This window comes from Haliotis rubra, unplaced genomic scaffold, assembly GCF_003918875.1.
Source record: "Haliotis rubra isolate DU_JTF1 unplaced genomic scaffold, ASM391887v1 Scf35, whole genome shotgun sequence".
Classification (NCBI taxonomy): Eukaryota; Metazoa; Mollusca; class Gastropoda; order Lepetellida; family Haliotidae; genus Haliotis; species Haliotis rubra.
In genome coordinates, this window is record NW_025767024.1 from 109,423 (window position 1) to 126,539 (window position 17,117).

General features: G+C 41.4%; 1 protein-coding gene and 1 long non-coding RNA gene across 4 annotated transcripts in view; one reads left to right on the forward strand and one right to left on the reverse strand.

Moving 5' to 3' along the window:
• Nucleotides 1-4,290: 4,290 nt before the first annotated feature.
• LOC124284976 (integrator complex subunit 9-like) overlaps nt 4,291-17,117 on the reverse strand; it is a 33,647-nt gene continuing 20,820 nt past the window's right edge. Inside the window, 11 exon segments of the mRNA XM_046721105.1 lie at nt 4,291-4,951; nt 7,369-7,425; nt 7,567-7,680; nt 8,334-8,432; nt 9,218-9,304; nt 11,358-11,507; nt 11,631-11,686; nt 12,003-12,131; nt 12,458-12,500; nt 12,616-12,676; nt 13,387-13,567. Of these exon segments, the coding sequence (XP_046577061.1) occupies nt 4,832-4,951; nt 7,369-7,425; nt 7,567-7,680; nt 8,334-8,432; nt 9,218-9,304; nt 11,358-11,507; nt 11,631-11,686; nt 12,003-12,131; nt 12,458-12,500; nt 12,616-12,676; nt 13,387-13,567 (1,097 nt within the window). The 3' untranslated portion in view covers nt 4,291-4,831.
• LOC124284978 lies at nt 10,270-11,462 on the forward strand. Of its 3 annotated transcripts, XR_006900683.1 has the most exons (5): nt 10,270-10,646; nt 10,765-10,862; nt 10,973-11,024; nt 11,109-11,282; nt 11,373-11,462. It is a non-coding gene; the product is annotated as an uncharacterized LOC124284978 (long non-coding RNA). The 3 variants fall into 3 exon arrangements; XR_006900685.1 differs by lacking the exons at nt 11,109-11,282; nt 11,373-11,462 and having other exon boundaries at nt 10,765-10,836; nt 10,973-11,085; XR_006900684.1 differs by lacking the exons at nt 10,973-11,024; nt 11,109-11,282; nt 11,373-11,462 and adding an exon at nt 10,910-10,922 and having other exon boundaries at nt 10,765-10,877.

Sequence of the window (17,117 nt, forward strand, 5' to 3'; positions counted from 1 at the left end):
AAAATCAGGTATGTATGTATCTCATATTGTTCTGGTTTGACGGATGATATTTCAAGTACGTATCTGTATCCCATAATCATCATAAAAATATAAAAGCGTGAACTACTGACTGATGGATAACAGGAATATAATATTTGCCACGAAAGCAGACGCCATATTTTAATGCCTGTTTGTAACATATCACATTACTCATGCATTTTATCACATCAGTATTTGCATGATATCCCCAAATCATTTCTTACTTCAGAACGTGACCGTTTAATCTATATGACGATTTTTCATTTTATTATTTAGGATTAATTGTAATTAGTATTATCAACAACATTTATACTGTTGGAGTGGTGGGGTAGCCTTGAGGGTAAAGCGTTCGCTCGTCACGCCGAAGACCTGGGTTCGATTCCCCACATGGGTACAATGTGTGAAGTACATTTCTGGTGCCCCCGCAGAGATATTACTGGAATATTGCTAAAAGCGGCGTACAACCATATACATACTCTCTCATTTGTAATGAGCGTATTTCGACATAGATTTCTGCCAGATTAATATCAGATTTGATTGCGTTCATCAATAAAGTCATATAATATTAAGTTGTAGATTTGTAACTTGAAGATTAATTACCTCTGTTCGTATAAATACACAATGCCATTTAGAAAGTGGTAACACATGTTATAAGTGGAATTACACATTCTCAGTAAAGAGGGGCGGCGGGGTAGCCTAGAGCATTCGCTCGTCACGCCGGGTTCGATTCCCCACATGGGTACAACGTGTGCAGCCCATTTCTGGTCTCCCCCCGTCAAGATATTGCTGGAATATTGCTAAAAGTGGCTTAGATACAAACTCACTCACTCACTCAATCAGTACATATTGAAATTGCTTGTAATAAAAATATACTGACTGCTTCAAACTCACACCTGAAGGTCGACGGACCGCCTCCGTGGTGTAGTGGTTAGAGCGTCCGCCCGGAGAGCGGAAGGTCGCGGGTTCGATCCCCGACCGCGTCATACCAAAACAAACCGAAAAATGAGTCTCATTAACCTATTTAGACTGACCAACTTTTCAGCCGATCCGAATTTTCTCGTGTGAAAGTGAAAATAGGCATCACAAACAACTATGGTTACACTGAATTCCAATTCCTTGTTTCATAAGAAAATGGTATTTACAAATGTATTTTAATTTTAAACGTTAATAACATCGTATTTCTATATTTTATGGCGAGGTGTAGGCAGCATGATCTTAACTAAGACGTCACAGACTGCCCCAGGTTGATGAGGTCGTAAAATGATTCACAATGCATCTGGCTCACTGGTTACACCTGTTTTGGTTTTTTTGCGCTGATTCAGTGTAGTTCTGTAACGCACAATGTGGTTGATTTAATATCAAGTCCGTACCACTATGCCAAACCTTTCTAGCGGCAGAACTTCGTTTTGAGATTTCCACGATTTCAGGTTTCTTTTTGTCAGAGCTCGCTGCACAACATGTTTGCAAGCATTATAAGGAGCGTAGTGTTGCAATATACAAGTGCTTAGATGTATCAAATAATACTGATTAATATTTAAGCATTCAGTTAAATGAATTGGTCTAAACATTCTGGACTTGTTATTGTAGTAAGGTGCGCAATAGGACGGAACCCAGTCAACAGGAAACGAGACTGTTGTGTAATCAATGTTTTGACTTGGACGTTAAAATATGGTACTTGTTGGTCCCTGCCTGGCGCTCGGCATTAATAGGTACAACAAGGACTGGTCGGCTCGGAGTCAGTATAATGTGTCTGAGTGGGATATTCATGCTTCACTGCGGCATGGTATCTCAGTGGGCTAGCACTATAAAACCAGCTTCAGTCTGGGCTAGTACAAGCAGCCGCACATACACATACATACACACGCATGCACGTCGTCATATGAGCGAAATATTCTCAAGTACGACGTTAAACCCAATTTCACCTCACCTCACCTGAATGTCGACAGGATCAAAATGGATACTTAAAGCAGATATAATGATGATAATATTTAAAATATTGTTCGTATGAGGAGGGTTCACTTGACTTGACGCTTTGAGAATTTTTATAAATTATATCAGGTCGTGTCAATCTGATTGAACTTGAGGCTGGTTGGTTGTTGTTTAACGCCGCACTCAGGAATATTACTTATACCACATAGCCACTGAGGTTAGGTTGCTAACAGAGCATAAGCGAATCCTGATAAACACTACTAAGAATGTAACAAAGCTTATTTATTATTCAATACGTGTTAGATTGAGTGATATGGGTTAAACACCGCTTTTATAATTATTTTTCACAAATTATATCAGCGAAGAGATGAAAAGTTGCTGTTTATTATTGAGAGTGATTTAAGAACCTTAACATACACCGAGAAATATGTTTAATCACGACCTTCTGGTAAACAGTACCAATGTTCGTGTAAGCAGAGAGAAAATCCGAACGATATACAATGTCAAGGGCACCGTTGATAGCCTGCATCACGTGATAATCTGAATGGCGTTGACAGCTTCATGACTTGATCCCAGCCTCCTCATGCTTGCAGAGATACCAGGAGATATCACCGATAGCGCGATATGAATATATCACACGACTGTGCCTGTACGGTCGTTATACCACGCTGGTGACGGCACCGATGACCGCAAAGCCCTACGTTTATGAGTCGTAAAGGACAAATGTAGCTGTCTGTATGAATTCCATAGTAGTGGACTGTCCAGAGCGTCTTGCGGTTTACAATAATTTTATTGACTCCACACACCTGACTCACAGAGAAAACAGATAGATCGTCAACTTGCACTTCTGTTCCTATCCTGTCTGTCCGACTGAAAGGTTACCGTTGACTTATACTGGTCAATAATCATCCTGGCTAATTTTACTGTTTTTGCAAAAACTGTCCTTCCACAGATTATTCCGTTAGACGAAGTTGTTCGGATCAGTGAAGATCCGTGTTAGAACTGGTCTAACATCACGGCGGGGGACACCAGATATGGGCTTCACACATTGTACCCATGTGGGGAATCGCACCCGGGTCTTCGGCGTGACGAGCGAATCTCTGACAGGAAGTGCCAAAGACATTTACTTCAGAAAATAAATGAACCTCTTTTTAATCTAGGTAAAATCGAAGGGGAAATATTTTTTCCGAAATGTTCGGTGTACAACAATTTATCTATTTCTCAAAATCTTGTCAGAATAGTGAAAACTGATTAATGCCACACTGCCATGTAATATAGAGGGCAACAACTTCTTTTAATGTGTAATTCTGTAAAACTGGAATGCGTCAGTTCCATGGCGTTTTCCTTGCTGAATAGGCTGATATATCCTGAGAGAAACACAAAAAGGATCACAGGAAAATTCAAGCGTTCCTTTATTATTTTCCAGTTTTCATCACCACAGCGCTATTCAAAGCTGGTGATGAAAACTGGAAATTAATAACGGAACACTTGAATTTTACTGTGATCCTTTATTTGTTTCTTTCAGTATATTTATGATAGGCGTGCTGGAACGCGTGTGAACAATGAGTATTATCTATCGCTATGTATATATACAGTAAACAACAGCCTTGGTAAACTTTCCGTAGCACATGTACTTGTCCACGACACGGATATCCACTTTGGCATCACTCAGGTGATGCTGAGAAACTGGACCTGACCAATGGGATGCATGGAATCTTAATATGCAAATGAACCCGGTGACTTGTTATCGTTTTCAGATACCGTATGTCTCAAGCCTACCAAGCTGGATGCTAGGACACTTTGTATGCAAATGATTTGTCGTCTGTCACGAGACACATAAATAAACCAATTCCACCTGTCTGCCTGATTTAAACAATATCTAATTTCAAAAGGAATGGGATAGGTAAATAGCCATAGCCTATTAAAAAACAAAGAAAAAGCAATGCTAGAACACCTCTCCTTCTATTAACAATCGACAGTAGAGAGTGAGTTTAGTTTTACCCCGCACTCAGCAATATTCTAGCTATATGGCGGCGGTCTGTAAATAATCGAGTCTGGACCAGACAATCCAGTGATCAACAGCATGAGCAGTTGGGAACCGATGACATGTGTCAACCAAGTCAGCAGCCTGACCACCCGATCCCGTTAGTCGCCCTTACAACAAGTATGGGTTACTGAAGATCAATATTCTAACCTGGACCTTCATGGGTCTGCTGTAATAGAATACCCAGCAGATAATAAAGATGATTTGCAAAATGGTGTGTGGGCGTTTGCTGAGTTTTCATTTTGGGTATCATATCTTCAGTATTTACAACAGAAGTGAAGAAATTACAAGACAACAGCTTTACAAAAAGCTATAATACATAGCACTTTATTATGTACACATGTACAGTTCTGGGCCTAGATTTTCAAGCTCTCTTAGCTCTAAGATAGTCGTAAGTTAATGTTAATGTATGGCACTTATGACTATGGTAGCCCTAAGAGCTTAAAAAGTCTAGGCCCTGGTATGTATTTCTTGGTTTATGACCTTGAGCCGTATCAAGAAAAAGATATTGTTCTGAGAGCATATTCTTATCAAACAATCAAATGATTGTCAGATGCATGGAGACACCCAGTCCGATGTTTGTGTCTCTGACCCAGGAGATAACTGATGAGTTCGCTCAGTCCCAGGAGCCATTGTAACCATTGATGTCTCACAGTCCCAGGAGACATTGCCACAGTTGTCTGATTGAGTTGTAATAATAACTGGAGACGATTGGAACTGTTGATGTCTCACAATCTCTGGAGATGTTGTAACCATTATCTCATTGACTTCTCTGAAATCTCTGAGACATTGTAACTGTTATTATCTCGGAGACATCATAAATGATGTTTCATGGAGTCCTCACAATCTCTGGAGACACTTCAGGAGGGTGTCTCTGAGTCTGACCCTGATGGATTCATCTCCCTCGCAGATAATGTGAGTGGAATCACTCTCCAGCTGAATCAGGGTGTCATCGTTGGGCTGGAGGAAGAAAGCAGTAATGAGAGGAAGAGGAAAATAACAACATCTCCATCACCACATGACATCCAATTACCTGTACCATACAATATTCCTTTGAGTGGCTGCTTTTAACATAAAATCACCAGATAAGCAGCTACATCCATCTCCCACTCTTCAACCTTGCCCTTTAAAACCAAGTTTCCTGAGCTAAAACTGGCATCCTCTCAAACCAAGTCCTGCACATATCGCTAGTTTAATCTGAGAACATTTACAACATCTTGGTTCCTGAAATTTGGCAGCAGCTATGGCCACAGCAATCATATGTTGAATTATTCCAACAACTGATTGATGACAATAATATTTCTGAAAATCTTACCTAATTTGTCGTTCACTTTTAGAGTGATTTTTATACATTTCAGTGAATGCTAATTCCAACAGCTGAACATTACGGCAATGACATAGATTCTGTTCTATTTTTAGACAACCAATGCTGAGTGTTTCATACGCATTGTTACTTGATACTGTGTAGTCTGTTAGCCTCTATTATTTTATTAGCAACTTGCATGTATAGTTATCTGTTCTTTCGTTTGTTAGTCAGGGATGAAATCTCATATTTTTTCATTATCTTATCAAAGAGGTCATTTTTTATAGTAGCAACCATCTTTGAGAAACCATGTGAAATTAGCAGATTAATCTGACTGTTTATTTTTCATTATCTTATCAAAGAGGTCATTTTTTATAGTAGCAACCATCTTTGAGAAACCATGTGAAATGAGCAGATTAATCTGACTGTTTATCATGTTTTCATCATACAGGATACAACTGATGCTCCACATGGAGCTGAGGTGAGGTGAGGTGAAATTGGGTTTTACGTCGTGCTTGAGAATATTTCGCTCATATGACCTCGTGCATGCGTGTGTATGTGTATGTGCGGCTGCTTGTACTAGCCCAGACTTAAGCTGGTTTTATAGTGCTAGCCCACTGAGATACCATGCCGCAGTGAAGCATGAATACCCCACTCAGACACATTATACTGACTCCGAGCCGACCAGTCCTTGTTGTACCCATTAATGCCGAGCGCCAGGCAGGGACCAACAAGTACCATATTTTAACGTCTTTTGGTATGACGCGGTCAGGGATTGAACCCGCGACCTTCCGCTCTCCGGGCGGACGCTCTAACCACTACACCACGGAGGCAGCCACATGGAGCTGATCAGGAAAAGGGTCCATAAGTAGGTCACGGCACTTGACACGACCTTAGTACTTCCGGTGACAAACAACATTTCATACCTGTTTGAATGGTCTCATGGTTGTCAGCTGACAGCAAGGAACCCATAATTCTTGCAGGAAAAACAAATGTCCGATCTAATCATCCCCAAATTATCCAACTATTATGACTGCCAGCAGCTGTGACAGCCAAGCGTGGTTGTACACTTGGTCCAGTCTGGTTAAGTCATATTTGGTGGTCTTGCAATGTTGAACCAGAACTGGTTCTTGAATATACGGTCACCGGAAACCTGGTACCAGAAGTAAGCTGGGTGAGACTTACAGACGATATCGAGCCAAAATCCGTCAGTGGTGGAAACAAGACTCTGATACAGGGACTGACTGACTGACTGACTGACTGAGTTTGGTTTTACGCCGCTTTTAGCAATATTCCCGCAACATCACGGCAGGGGACACCCGAAATGGGCTTCACACATTGTACCCATGTGGGGATTCGAACCCGGGTCTTCGGCGTGACGAGCCACTAGGCTACCCCACCGCCCCCTGATACAGGGAAGTGAAATCTCTTGATCCTGGAAGATGAGTTGTATGATGGAAGCCTGTAGGTAACTACCTAGACATCCAGTTGTTGAAAGTATTAACACACAACTGGTGTACAATGTCATACAGTCAACCAGATCACACACAGTAACCATTCTGTCCGAGAATACCAACAGGCATCAACAAATCTGTTTACCTTAAATTTCAACTATTATGACAACAGTTTGCAAACCAGGTGCCCAATCCAGGCCCCGATTTCTCGAAACAAACTTAAGTTTTTACTCAAATTTCAAACTGAGTTTGACAATTTGAAACAGCTGAATTTTTTAAATAAAAAAAGCCCAAACAACTTAAGTAATCTATCCACCAAACTCAAATTGTCTACTAAGTTTGAGTTTAATATTGATTTCAGTTTATTCTGGGAAATGCATTTTCCTGCGTTTTCTCAAATTTGAGTAAAAACTCAGACTTAAATTTGTTTCGAGAAATCAGGGCCAGATGACGTTTATAGCATTACAAACTATCGTAAGTATATACATGTAATATATTACATGTTTATGATTATCGTAGTGCTGTGAACGCTTTGTAGATTGGGCTCCAGTGATAGTTATTTTCCTTCCTGAAACCAATGACAGATAATGTTCACAGATAAATTGAGATTCCTGCCTCACCAGATGAATGATGGTTCCACTGCCGGTCTCCTCCACCTTGATGCAGGAGACACCCGCCTGTAAACAGACACAACACACTGTATACAAGCAGCCATTTCACAATCCTCTTTCACCATTTTTCAAAACAAGTATGGGTTATTGGGGACTCTATCCCACAGGCTTGCAACCTCTTACATTCCAACAGTCGAGGGGGTTTACCTTGCCAAGATCATCTACGAATGACTGAATGTTGGGGGATCCAAACAAATAGGACTTGGACTTTGATCCATCCAGCTTACGCTTGTCACCAGGGACAGGATCCTTCTGTATGGGCTGAAAGGAGAGTCAGTTGACCTGAGTAACGATTCCTTACACTTAACTTATTGTCATGCATCAAATTCTGATAATTATTTTCTTTAGGTCAACTTTTCAATGCAAACAGCATTTTACACAGTTCCAACAACATTTTACAAAGGCTCAACAGCATTTAACACAGGTCCACCAGCATTTTACACAGGCTCAACAGGATTTTACACAGGTCCACCAGCATTTAACACAGGTCCACCAGCATTTTACACAGGCTCAACAGGATTTTACACAGGTCCACCAGCATTTTACACAGGTCCAACAACATTTTACACTAGCCCAACAGCATTTTACACAGGCCAAATAGCATTTTACACAGGCTCAACAACATTTTACAAAAGGCTCAACAGCATTACACAGGGCCAAAAGCATTTTACACAGGTCCAACAGCATTTTACACAGGTCCAACAGCATATTACACAGGTCCAAGAACATTGTACATGGGTCCAACAACATTTTACATGGGTCCAACAACATTTTACACAGGCCCAACAGCATGACTGCTGTGCACAGCAAACTTCAATGCACTGCAGTATCACTGCTGTATTTGTAATTGTTATTCTAATTGTAAATAAAAACAGTCATCTTAGTCTAAAGTTTCCAGTGGAATGGACACTAACCTTCAAAACGTAGTTGTTGTCCCTAACCTCCAGGAAACCTGTTACCATAGATATAGCAGTGCCTGGTTTAACTTCCATTGGTTCCAAAGTTTCAGCCAACTAAAACAGAAGGGAGACAACTCATAAAGTGAAGGATTGTGCAGTTTGAAGGTGTCAACAATCTGTTTGTTTTGTTGTTGAACACCTCACAATATTGCAGCTATATGATGGCAGGCTGTAAACAATAAAGTTTTGACCAGACAATTAATTGACTGACATCAAAAGCATCCATCTACGCTTTGGGAAACGATTGCACCAACCAAGTCAGAAAGCTTGACCACCCCATCCATTTAGTCACCTCCTACAACAACCATAGGTTGCTGGGGACATATTTGCCAGTCAGGATCAAACTAGAAGTTCATATCTGGTCTTTAAAGGTGTCATATGTCAGGTGTTAAAAATGTGAAGACATTCAGGTTTACCATGTTCACATGTGTTAAATAATGGAGGTCTGCTAGTGTACAGTAAATCATGAGTGAGTGAGTGGTGAGTGAGTGAGTTTAGTTTTACGCCGCACTCAGCAATATTCCAGCTATATGGCGGCGGTCTGTAAATAATTGAGTGATCAACAGCATAAGCATCAATCTGTGCAATTGGGAACCGATGACATGTGTCAACCAAGTCAGCTAGCCTGACCACCCGATCCCGTTAGTCGCCGCTTACGACAAGGATGGGTTGCTGAAGATCAATATTCTAACCCGGACCTTCATTGGTTTGGTAAAACATGAAATTAAGTGTACAGTAAAACATGAAAATAAAAGTACAGTAAAACATAAAAACAAGTGTACAATAAAATATGAAAATAAGTGTACAGTAAAGCAGGTCTACAAGTGGACAGCACCTACCTCTGGGTGGAGGTGAACATTCTCATACTGCCTCTTGATAGGCAGAGACAGGATCTCCCCTCGCTTGTATGTCAAGGGCGCTGGTTCCTGCAAGTAGGTAGCCATAAGAACATCCTTGCCCAGCTTATGTTTACTGTTATTGTCAGGTTACACATAGCATGATATAGCTAGTTAGCTGCAGTTGTGGTGGCTTCAAGGTGAGTGAATGTTTTATTAAGCTGAGGTCAGCAATATTCGAGCCATATTCATGTCACTGAGTTACACAACATTCTGTTAATACTTGGGTCCACCGTGTAATATAGTAGCTGATATGTATTAATATGAGGAAAGCAGAGATGCCAACCCTAATTTAGCCCAATGAGTATTTTGGCCAAAAACTGATGCCAAAATTAGTATTTTCTTGCCAAAATTAGTATTAACGTTTCCAAATAATTTTCCTATTAAATAAAAAATATATAAATATTCTAAGAACTTGTTATTAACATTGTACTCACCTAAATCAGTAGTAAGCATCCACATATAGCTTGATACTGAATAAATGTGGTTGAAATATATTGTGTATGGTACGTATGCTATATGATAAATTAATTTAAAGTATTTCTTTTTTATAATTCATATGTTTTTACTTTTACTATCGTAGTTGCATATTTTGTCTTATTTTTCATAATGATTACGATAAAATCGTATGGTTGGCATCTCTGGGAAAGGTCAAGGCCACAGTTGTTCAATGAACTGCAACCACTGCACTCTGCAACTTCAAGTTTCCACTTAAGGCAAGCATGAGTAGCAGCCTATTCCGTGGTGCAGTGGTTAGAGCGTCCGCCCGGAAGGTCGCGGGTTCGATTCCTAGCCGTGTCATACCAAAAGACGTTAAAATATATATACGGTACTTGTTGGTTCCTACCTGGTGCTCGGCATTAATGGGTACAACAAGGACTGGTCGGCTCGGAGTCAGTATAATGTGTGGGGTTATCATGTTTAACTGCGGCATGGTATCTCAGTGAGCTAGCACTTTAAAACCAGCTTCAGTCTGAGCTAGTAGAAGCAGCCACACATACACGCGCATGCACGTCTTTATGAGCGAAATATTCTTCAGTACGATGTTAAAGCCCATTTCAGCTCACCTCACCTGGGATTGTACTTCAGCATGAGTTGCATCTGTCACAGAAATACCCTCTGTGTAGTGTATGGTATGTTTCATACAGGATACAAGTAGGATAAATAGAGTATACCCAGGTGTGATGTGTCAAACCAAGGCTCATCTGTCATACCAAGGCATGTTCTGTCACACCAAGATCTGAAGCTACAAGTTCAAGCCTGGTTTTCAAAGGATTCACAGGTATGATCTGTCACATCCAGGTAACAACTGTCATACTCTGATGAGTCAGTCATATCCAAGTGAGGTCTATTATACCTATGATATAGTGAGGTCTGTCACACCAAGGTAACGTCTTTCATGCCTATGATATGGTGAGGTCTGTCATACTCATGACATGGTAAGGTATGTCATACCAAGGTAACGTCTTTTATGCCTATGATATGGTGAGGTCTGTCATACCCATGACATGGTGAGGTCTGTCATACCAAGGTAACGTCTTTCATGCCTATGACATGGTGAGGTCTGTCATACCCATGACATGGTGAGGTCTGTCATACCACGGTGAGGTCTGCCATACCCATGATAAGGTGAAGTCACCAAGGTGAGATGTCACACTCATGATATGGTGAGGTCTGTCATACCCATGCTATGGTGAGGTCTGTCATACCCATGACATGGTGAGGTCTGTCATACCAATACCATGGTGAGGTCTGTCATACCAAGGTGAGGTCTGCCATACCCATGATATGGTGAAGTCACCAAGTTGAGATGTCACACCCATGATATGGTGAGGTCTGTCATACCCATGACATGGTTAGGTCTGTCATACCAAGGTGAGGTCTGCCATACCCATGATATGGTGAAGTCACCAAGTTGAGCTGTCATACCCATGATATGGTGAGGTCTGCCATACCCATGATATGGTGAAGTCACCAAGTTGAGATGTCATACCCATGATATGGTGAGGTCTGCCATACCCATGATATGGTGAAGTCACCAAGTTGAGATGTCATACCCATGATATGGTGAGGTCTGTCATACCCATGATATGGTGAGGTCTGTCCTCTGCGGGGCGAGCAACGGAGGTGAGGTGTAAGTTTCAGCAACTACAAGGTGAAGCGGACGCAGATCTTTGATGAGTTTGTTGGCCTGGGCAAAGCTGAGACTGGTATCTATCGGACAGTAACACACCTGCAACAAGAAGCTGCTTACATCAACAAGAACACTCCCAGGTTGTCGGCCCACCAACTCACTCGAAACAAATTATTGTAAGACTGACACTGACTACTATACAAAACAAAACAATCTGCCTACCCTCATCGCTAAGGGCTGGAATGGTCCAAGTGCTTCTAAATATGGGAAGTCAGGCTCTGAAATTGGAAGCAGATATCAACGTGAATTTAGACATGTCTAAAATTAGAAGTAGATACAAAATGAATATGCCACAGGATATCCATGTCCTATTCTACAAGACTGACTGACTGAATGAGTTTAGTTTTACGCAGCTTTTAGCCATATTCCAGCAACATCACGGCGGGGGACACCTGAAATGGGCTTCACACATTGTACCCATGTGGGGATTCGAACTCGGGTCTTCAGCGTGACGAGCGGACGCTTTAACCACTAGGCTACCCCACCGCCCCTATTCTACAAGAGGCCCTACAATAACTTAATGGTTGCCCTGACCTGTAAATATGACGGTGTTGCTGGCAGACTTGCCCCACAGTTCTATGAAGTGGACAGCATCCCCCAGCCTCAGGGAGGGGTGGCCGGCAAACATCACACATGGGGTCTTGAAGTCTGTGCCAAGACCATCTGTAACACAATGTTGTATAAGGTATGTAATGATGAAATATCCTCTACGTCAGGGATCACAAATGAAGTGGGTCCTGCAGCCCTTAAGATCTTCTCATATTGTATTTGAGTGAGTGAGTGAGTGAGTTAAGATTTTTAGTCACATCGGCAATATTTCAGCCATATCGTGACTAAAGCAAGTTATAAATATATCATCATATTGTATTTGAATGATTAGACCCCTAAATCTGTAACCCAATGTTGAATTAGGTATCTATGATGAAATTTCCTCTATTTCAGTATTCAAAATTCATGAGGATTTTGGGATAGAGTTAATACCAATTTACCATGGACACTCTTAAAGTTCTTCAGTCTTCCCAGGCTGACAAGCTGAAAGAAGACAAAAAGGCATGTATTGAAATAAGCACAGCATTTTCATCTTTATTATTAATTTAGTAAAATATTTTGTTTGGGTTTGAGATAAATTATCAGAGACTCTATTTACCTCTGCATGTGGGAAGGGGGGCTCAGGCAAATACACTTTAGACTGCTTGGATTGGGACAACCTGAAAACACACATGAAAATCTTAATATGAATCTTCATAAAGAAATTTACATAAATCAGAATGTTTATTATTTAACCAAAATATCAAACACAAAAACTGCAAATTCCCACTCTCTTCATATCATATAATGCAGAAACCCAAACGTGCCTCTCTGCTAAAGGGTTGCTCAGAATTACCTCCCCTAGACCACTCACTTAAATCTCATGGTGAAGTTGCTAGAAACTCTCAAATTGGGGGAGGAAGTGCTGGCCTTAAATTTGTCACATCAGGACATGACTATTTATACAAATTATTTCAAAATATTCCAACATGTTGCAACCATATGGTAACAACTTCTTAGTTGTCTGTTAGTCCAGCAAATAACCAGCGAAAAACTGAACTTAGCCTCCAAAGGATTCATTATCTTTTTGCGACAATAGGCTGTAAACAAATCCTATTTAGAGTTATAATCCACCCCAGGTAAATTACAAGGCATTCACTACCATCACTGACACCTTAAAGAAAAAAACTATTCATTTGTGTCCTTTGTAAAGGGCAGAGTCAATGCCAGTGGAACTGGATGTGAGTGAGTGAGTGTGTTCGAACCCGGGTCTTCAGCATGACGAGCGAACGCTATAACCACTAGGCTACCCCACCGCCTGGTATTGGATGTATCTGTATGGAGTGGACTAATGGGGCATACCTATTTTGTAGAACTCAAAGAAACTTACCACTCTGCGAATATGTTGGAGTATGCCAGTGTGCTGTCGGAGACTGGAGACAGGAAGTAGAGAGGCACGTGGGCGAGGCCACACTGGTCCATGTGACCTGACAGACACTCGAACAGGTCATAGGTCACGCCTGATGGGTAGCACGGGACAAGTACATTACCCCCATTTTTTATCGTCACAGCTGAAAATATATGACAGAAATGTTGAACATCAATTAGCATGTGAAACTAAGAAAGATGTAATTTTCTGAATAAAATTGATATTTTATACTTATCCTGACTCATGCTCTTTTGCTTGTCTTCTTCTTCTTGCGAACACAGTGGAACACTTGTATCTCCCAATTGAAGCTCCCTTCAATGTAAAATCACTAATTAGTACTCACCAAGAGTTATCTCTATCCCACTCCTTTGCGTGGGAACGAGGACGCCACTTCCCGCCACATGCCTCACTCTCTCCTTATATAGCGAGCCCAACACTTGAATTTTCAGGGAAATCCAAAGTGTTATGTGGGGAGGATGTGAGGGCTTACCTCATGAGTCAGGATAAGTATAAAATATCAATTTTATTCAGAAAATTACATATTTTTCCTTATCCTGACTCATGCTCTTTTGCTTGTAGAATCCTACGGATACGGAGGTTAGAATACAGAATACTTTGGATTTAGATAATTAGTGATTTGATAACTGTAATAACTGTAATAACCCCTATGGGAACTTCATAAAGGCACTGAATTGATAAATTCCTGCTGTTAAACTTATCAGCTGCCATATATGGGTTACTACAATATATAGATATTATGATAAACATAAATAAAGTATTTACAACATGAATACTATGCTTAAGACTAAGATAGACTTAAGCTTGATAATATAATAGCATAAACTTCATAGAGTTGTTAGCTAATGATATTATTATGATATAATAAACATAGTACTGAGCTTAAGATTGTGATTGAACTTAAGCTAAAATATATAATAGCATAAACTTCATGGAGTTATTAGCTATATAGTACTGTTGTGAAATAAGCAGTAAAAATCTCCATGAAGATTGACTTATCTTCTCGAGGGACTGTCAACTGCTGTCTTATCTTCTCCGAGGACCATGGGACCATGGGAAAATGGTGAATACCTGAGACGTCCTCGGTGGTGATATCTCTCAGATAGTGGTTGGCAAACACCATATCGGATCTCCAGAAGCAGCCCTCCATGATGGTATTCAAAGAGCAGTTGCCATGTAGAGCAAGTGTTGAAGCTAACGCTCTAATTTCATGTGGATTAGATGCTCTTAGAGGGTCGAGTCCTGCAGCCTTGTAGGCACGTAGTATGACAGTCCTGATCCATATCGAGATAGTTGTACGTGAGACTTCAGTTTGTGTAGCTGTCGATAGAGGGATGAATAATCGTTTGAGTTTATGTCGCCTTGTGTTGGATCGTCGTAAATATATTTTCAGTGCTCTGACTGGGCATAATGATAGATCCAGTGTATCATGAGGTCCGAGAATTGATGAGAGAGCTGGGACGTGGAATAATCTATCTGTTTGACCTGGCAACTGGTTCTTGGCGATGAAATCCCAAAGTAGTCCCATATGCACGATGTTATGATTGTCATCAAAGCGTGTTCTCTCGTAATCTAGTGCGTGAATCTCTGACATCCTGGCTGCTGTTGCTAGGGATAACAGGAACAAAGTTTTCTGTGTCAGAAATTCGAATGATGTTGATTCCAGTGGTTCATATGCCTCACTTGTGAGGTGTTGGAGCACTATATTTAGATCCCATGCTGGAGCGCGAAACCTCTGTTTCTGATCCTCCAATCGGAATGCACGTAGTAAGGCGAGTAACTCTGGGGTCTTCGTCAGCTTGACACCCGTTCTCATAGTTATGACAGAGCTTAAAGCTGCGAGATATGTTTTTAATGTTGAGCCTTTTAGACGTTTAGTCTGACATAGGTAACATAAGTAATCAGCCACTTGTGGATGTGTAGCATTTCTAGCTGTAAATCCCTTCTTTGCAGCATAATTTTCAAAACTGTGCCACTTGTCATCGTACAAGTTGCGAGTGGAGTTGCGTAATGCAAGCGTGACTGCTTTCGCCGCTCTGGCTGAATAACCTCTCTTGTTTAGACACGCCTTAATACAGTCCATATGTGAAGTTGGAATGCTTCTGGCTTTCCATGCGCTTGTTTGGTGTGAGGATGTATTAGTAGATTCGAGCACTTTGGAAGTTGTAGTATTGGTTGTCCGATTTCTTGAATAAGAGTTGGAAACCACGTTCTCGCTGGCCAGTAGGGCGCGACCAAAATCATTTGGAGGCTCGAGTTTGCTTGATTTTCTGTAACACCTGTGGGATTAACGCTGGTGGCGGAACGCAGCGTCGCAGCGTTGAGTCCTTTCCACGATATGCTTAGTGCGTCCGTTGCCCATGCTAGTGGGTCTGGAACTGGTGATACTGAATGTTGTCAGCTGATTGTTGAAGCGAAAGTGGCAAATAGGTCTATTAGTGGAGCTCCTATTTTCTTGATAATTTGTGCGAATATCTCTGTATGGAGCATCCATTCTGTCGGCGATGGTAGGTGTGGCGAGAGAGCCGTCTGCTATTACATTCTTTGCTCCTGGAATGTGACATGCTCTGACATGTATGTTGAGATTGTCGATTAGATCGAACAATTGAAAACATAGAGTCAATAGGTTCGGGGACCTGGTTGAGCCTTGTTTGTTCACATAAAATGCCACTGTTGAATTGTCTGTGTGAATCATCAATTTGGCCTTCTTTAGTAAGTTGCTCCAATGATGTATGGCGTTTACTACTGCTTGCATTTCTAGCAAGTTTATGTGTAGTTTGCTCTCTTGTTGGCTCCATAACCCTGATGCCATCCTGTTGGCGAGGTGTGCTCCCCAACCTTGGAGCGACGCGTCTACATAGAGATGTGTTTTCAATTCGGCTCTATTAAACAGATTCCATCGCAAAACATTCGATCTCTTGGTCCACCATAGTAGGTGAGGTTTGACGTGATTCAGTAGACTGAATGGTTGAGGGTCGTCGAGATGAGAGTTGATGAGGACCTGTAACGGACGTAACTGTAGTCTGCCTCTGACTGTCATGTCTTGAGCTGACGTGAGTAGACCCAACAGGCTCTGCCATTGTCGTAGTGGTAGCGGAGAGAGTAAGGCTTGAGGGATTATCTGTTGGATCTTGATCCATCGGTCCTCCGATGCACGACGATATGATTCTCTGCTACGTGGAGAAATCGAATGCCTAGAAATTGCAGATCTTGCGTAGGTTCTAGATCCGACTTGAGTAGATTTACTAACCATCCTAACTGTGTAAGTAGCTTGATGATGAAGTTTAACTGTAGTCTGAGATGCTGTGGATCTGGATCCACTTGTATCCCGTCGTCGAGGTAGAATGCACTGCGTAGTCCTTGACGATGTAGGTAAGAGACGATAGGTTTCGTCACCCTTGTGAATAACCAGGGGGCCGATGAGATTCCGAAAGGTAGTACTTTCCATTGGTAATGCAGCCCGTCTAGTGTAAACCGAAGGTATTTCCTGGAGTCGGGATGTATTGGGATGTGTAGATATGCGTCTTGCAGATCTATGCTGGCCATGTAGTCTCTGGGACGAATTAAGTGCCATAGTTGTGGTAAGTGTATCATGCGAAACGCTTGCGGTTTGCGTAGATAGTCTCTGTAGAACGTGCTCATATTGTAGATGAGACGAAACTTTTCTTTGGAAT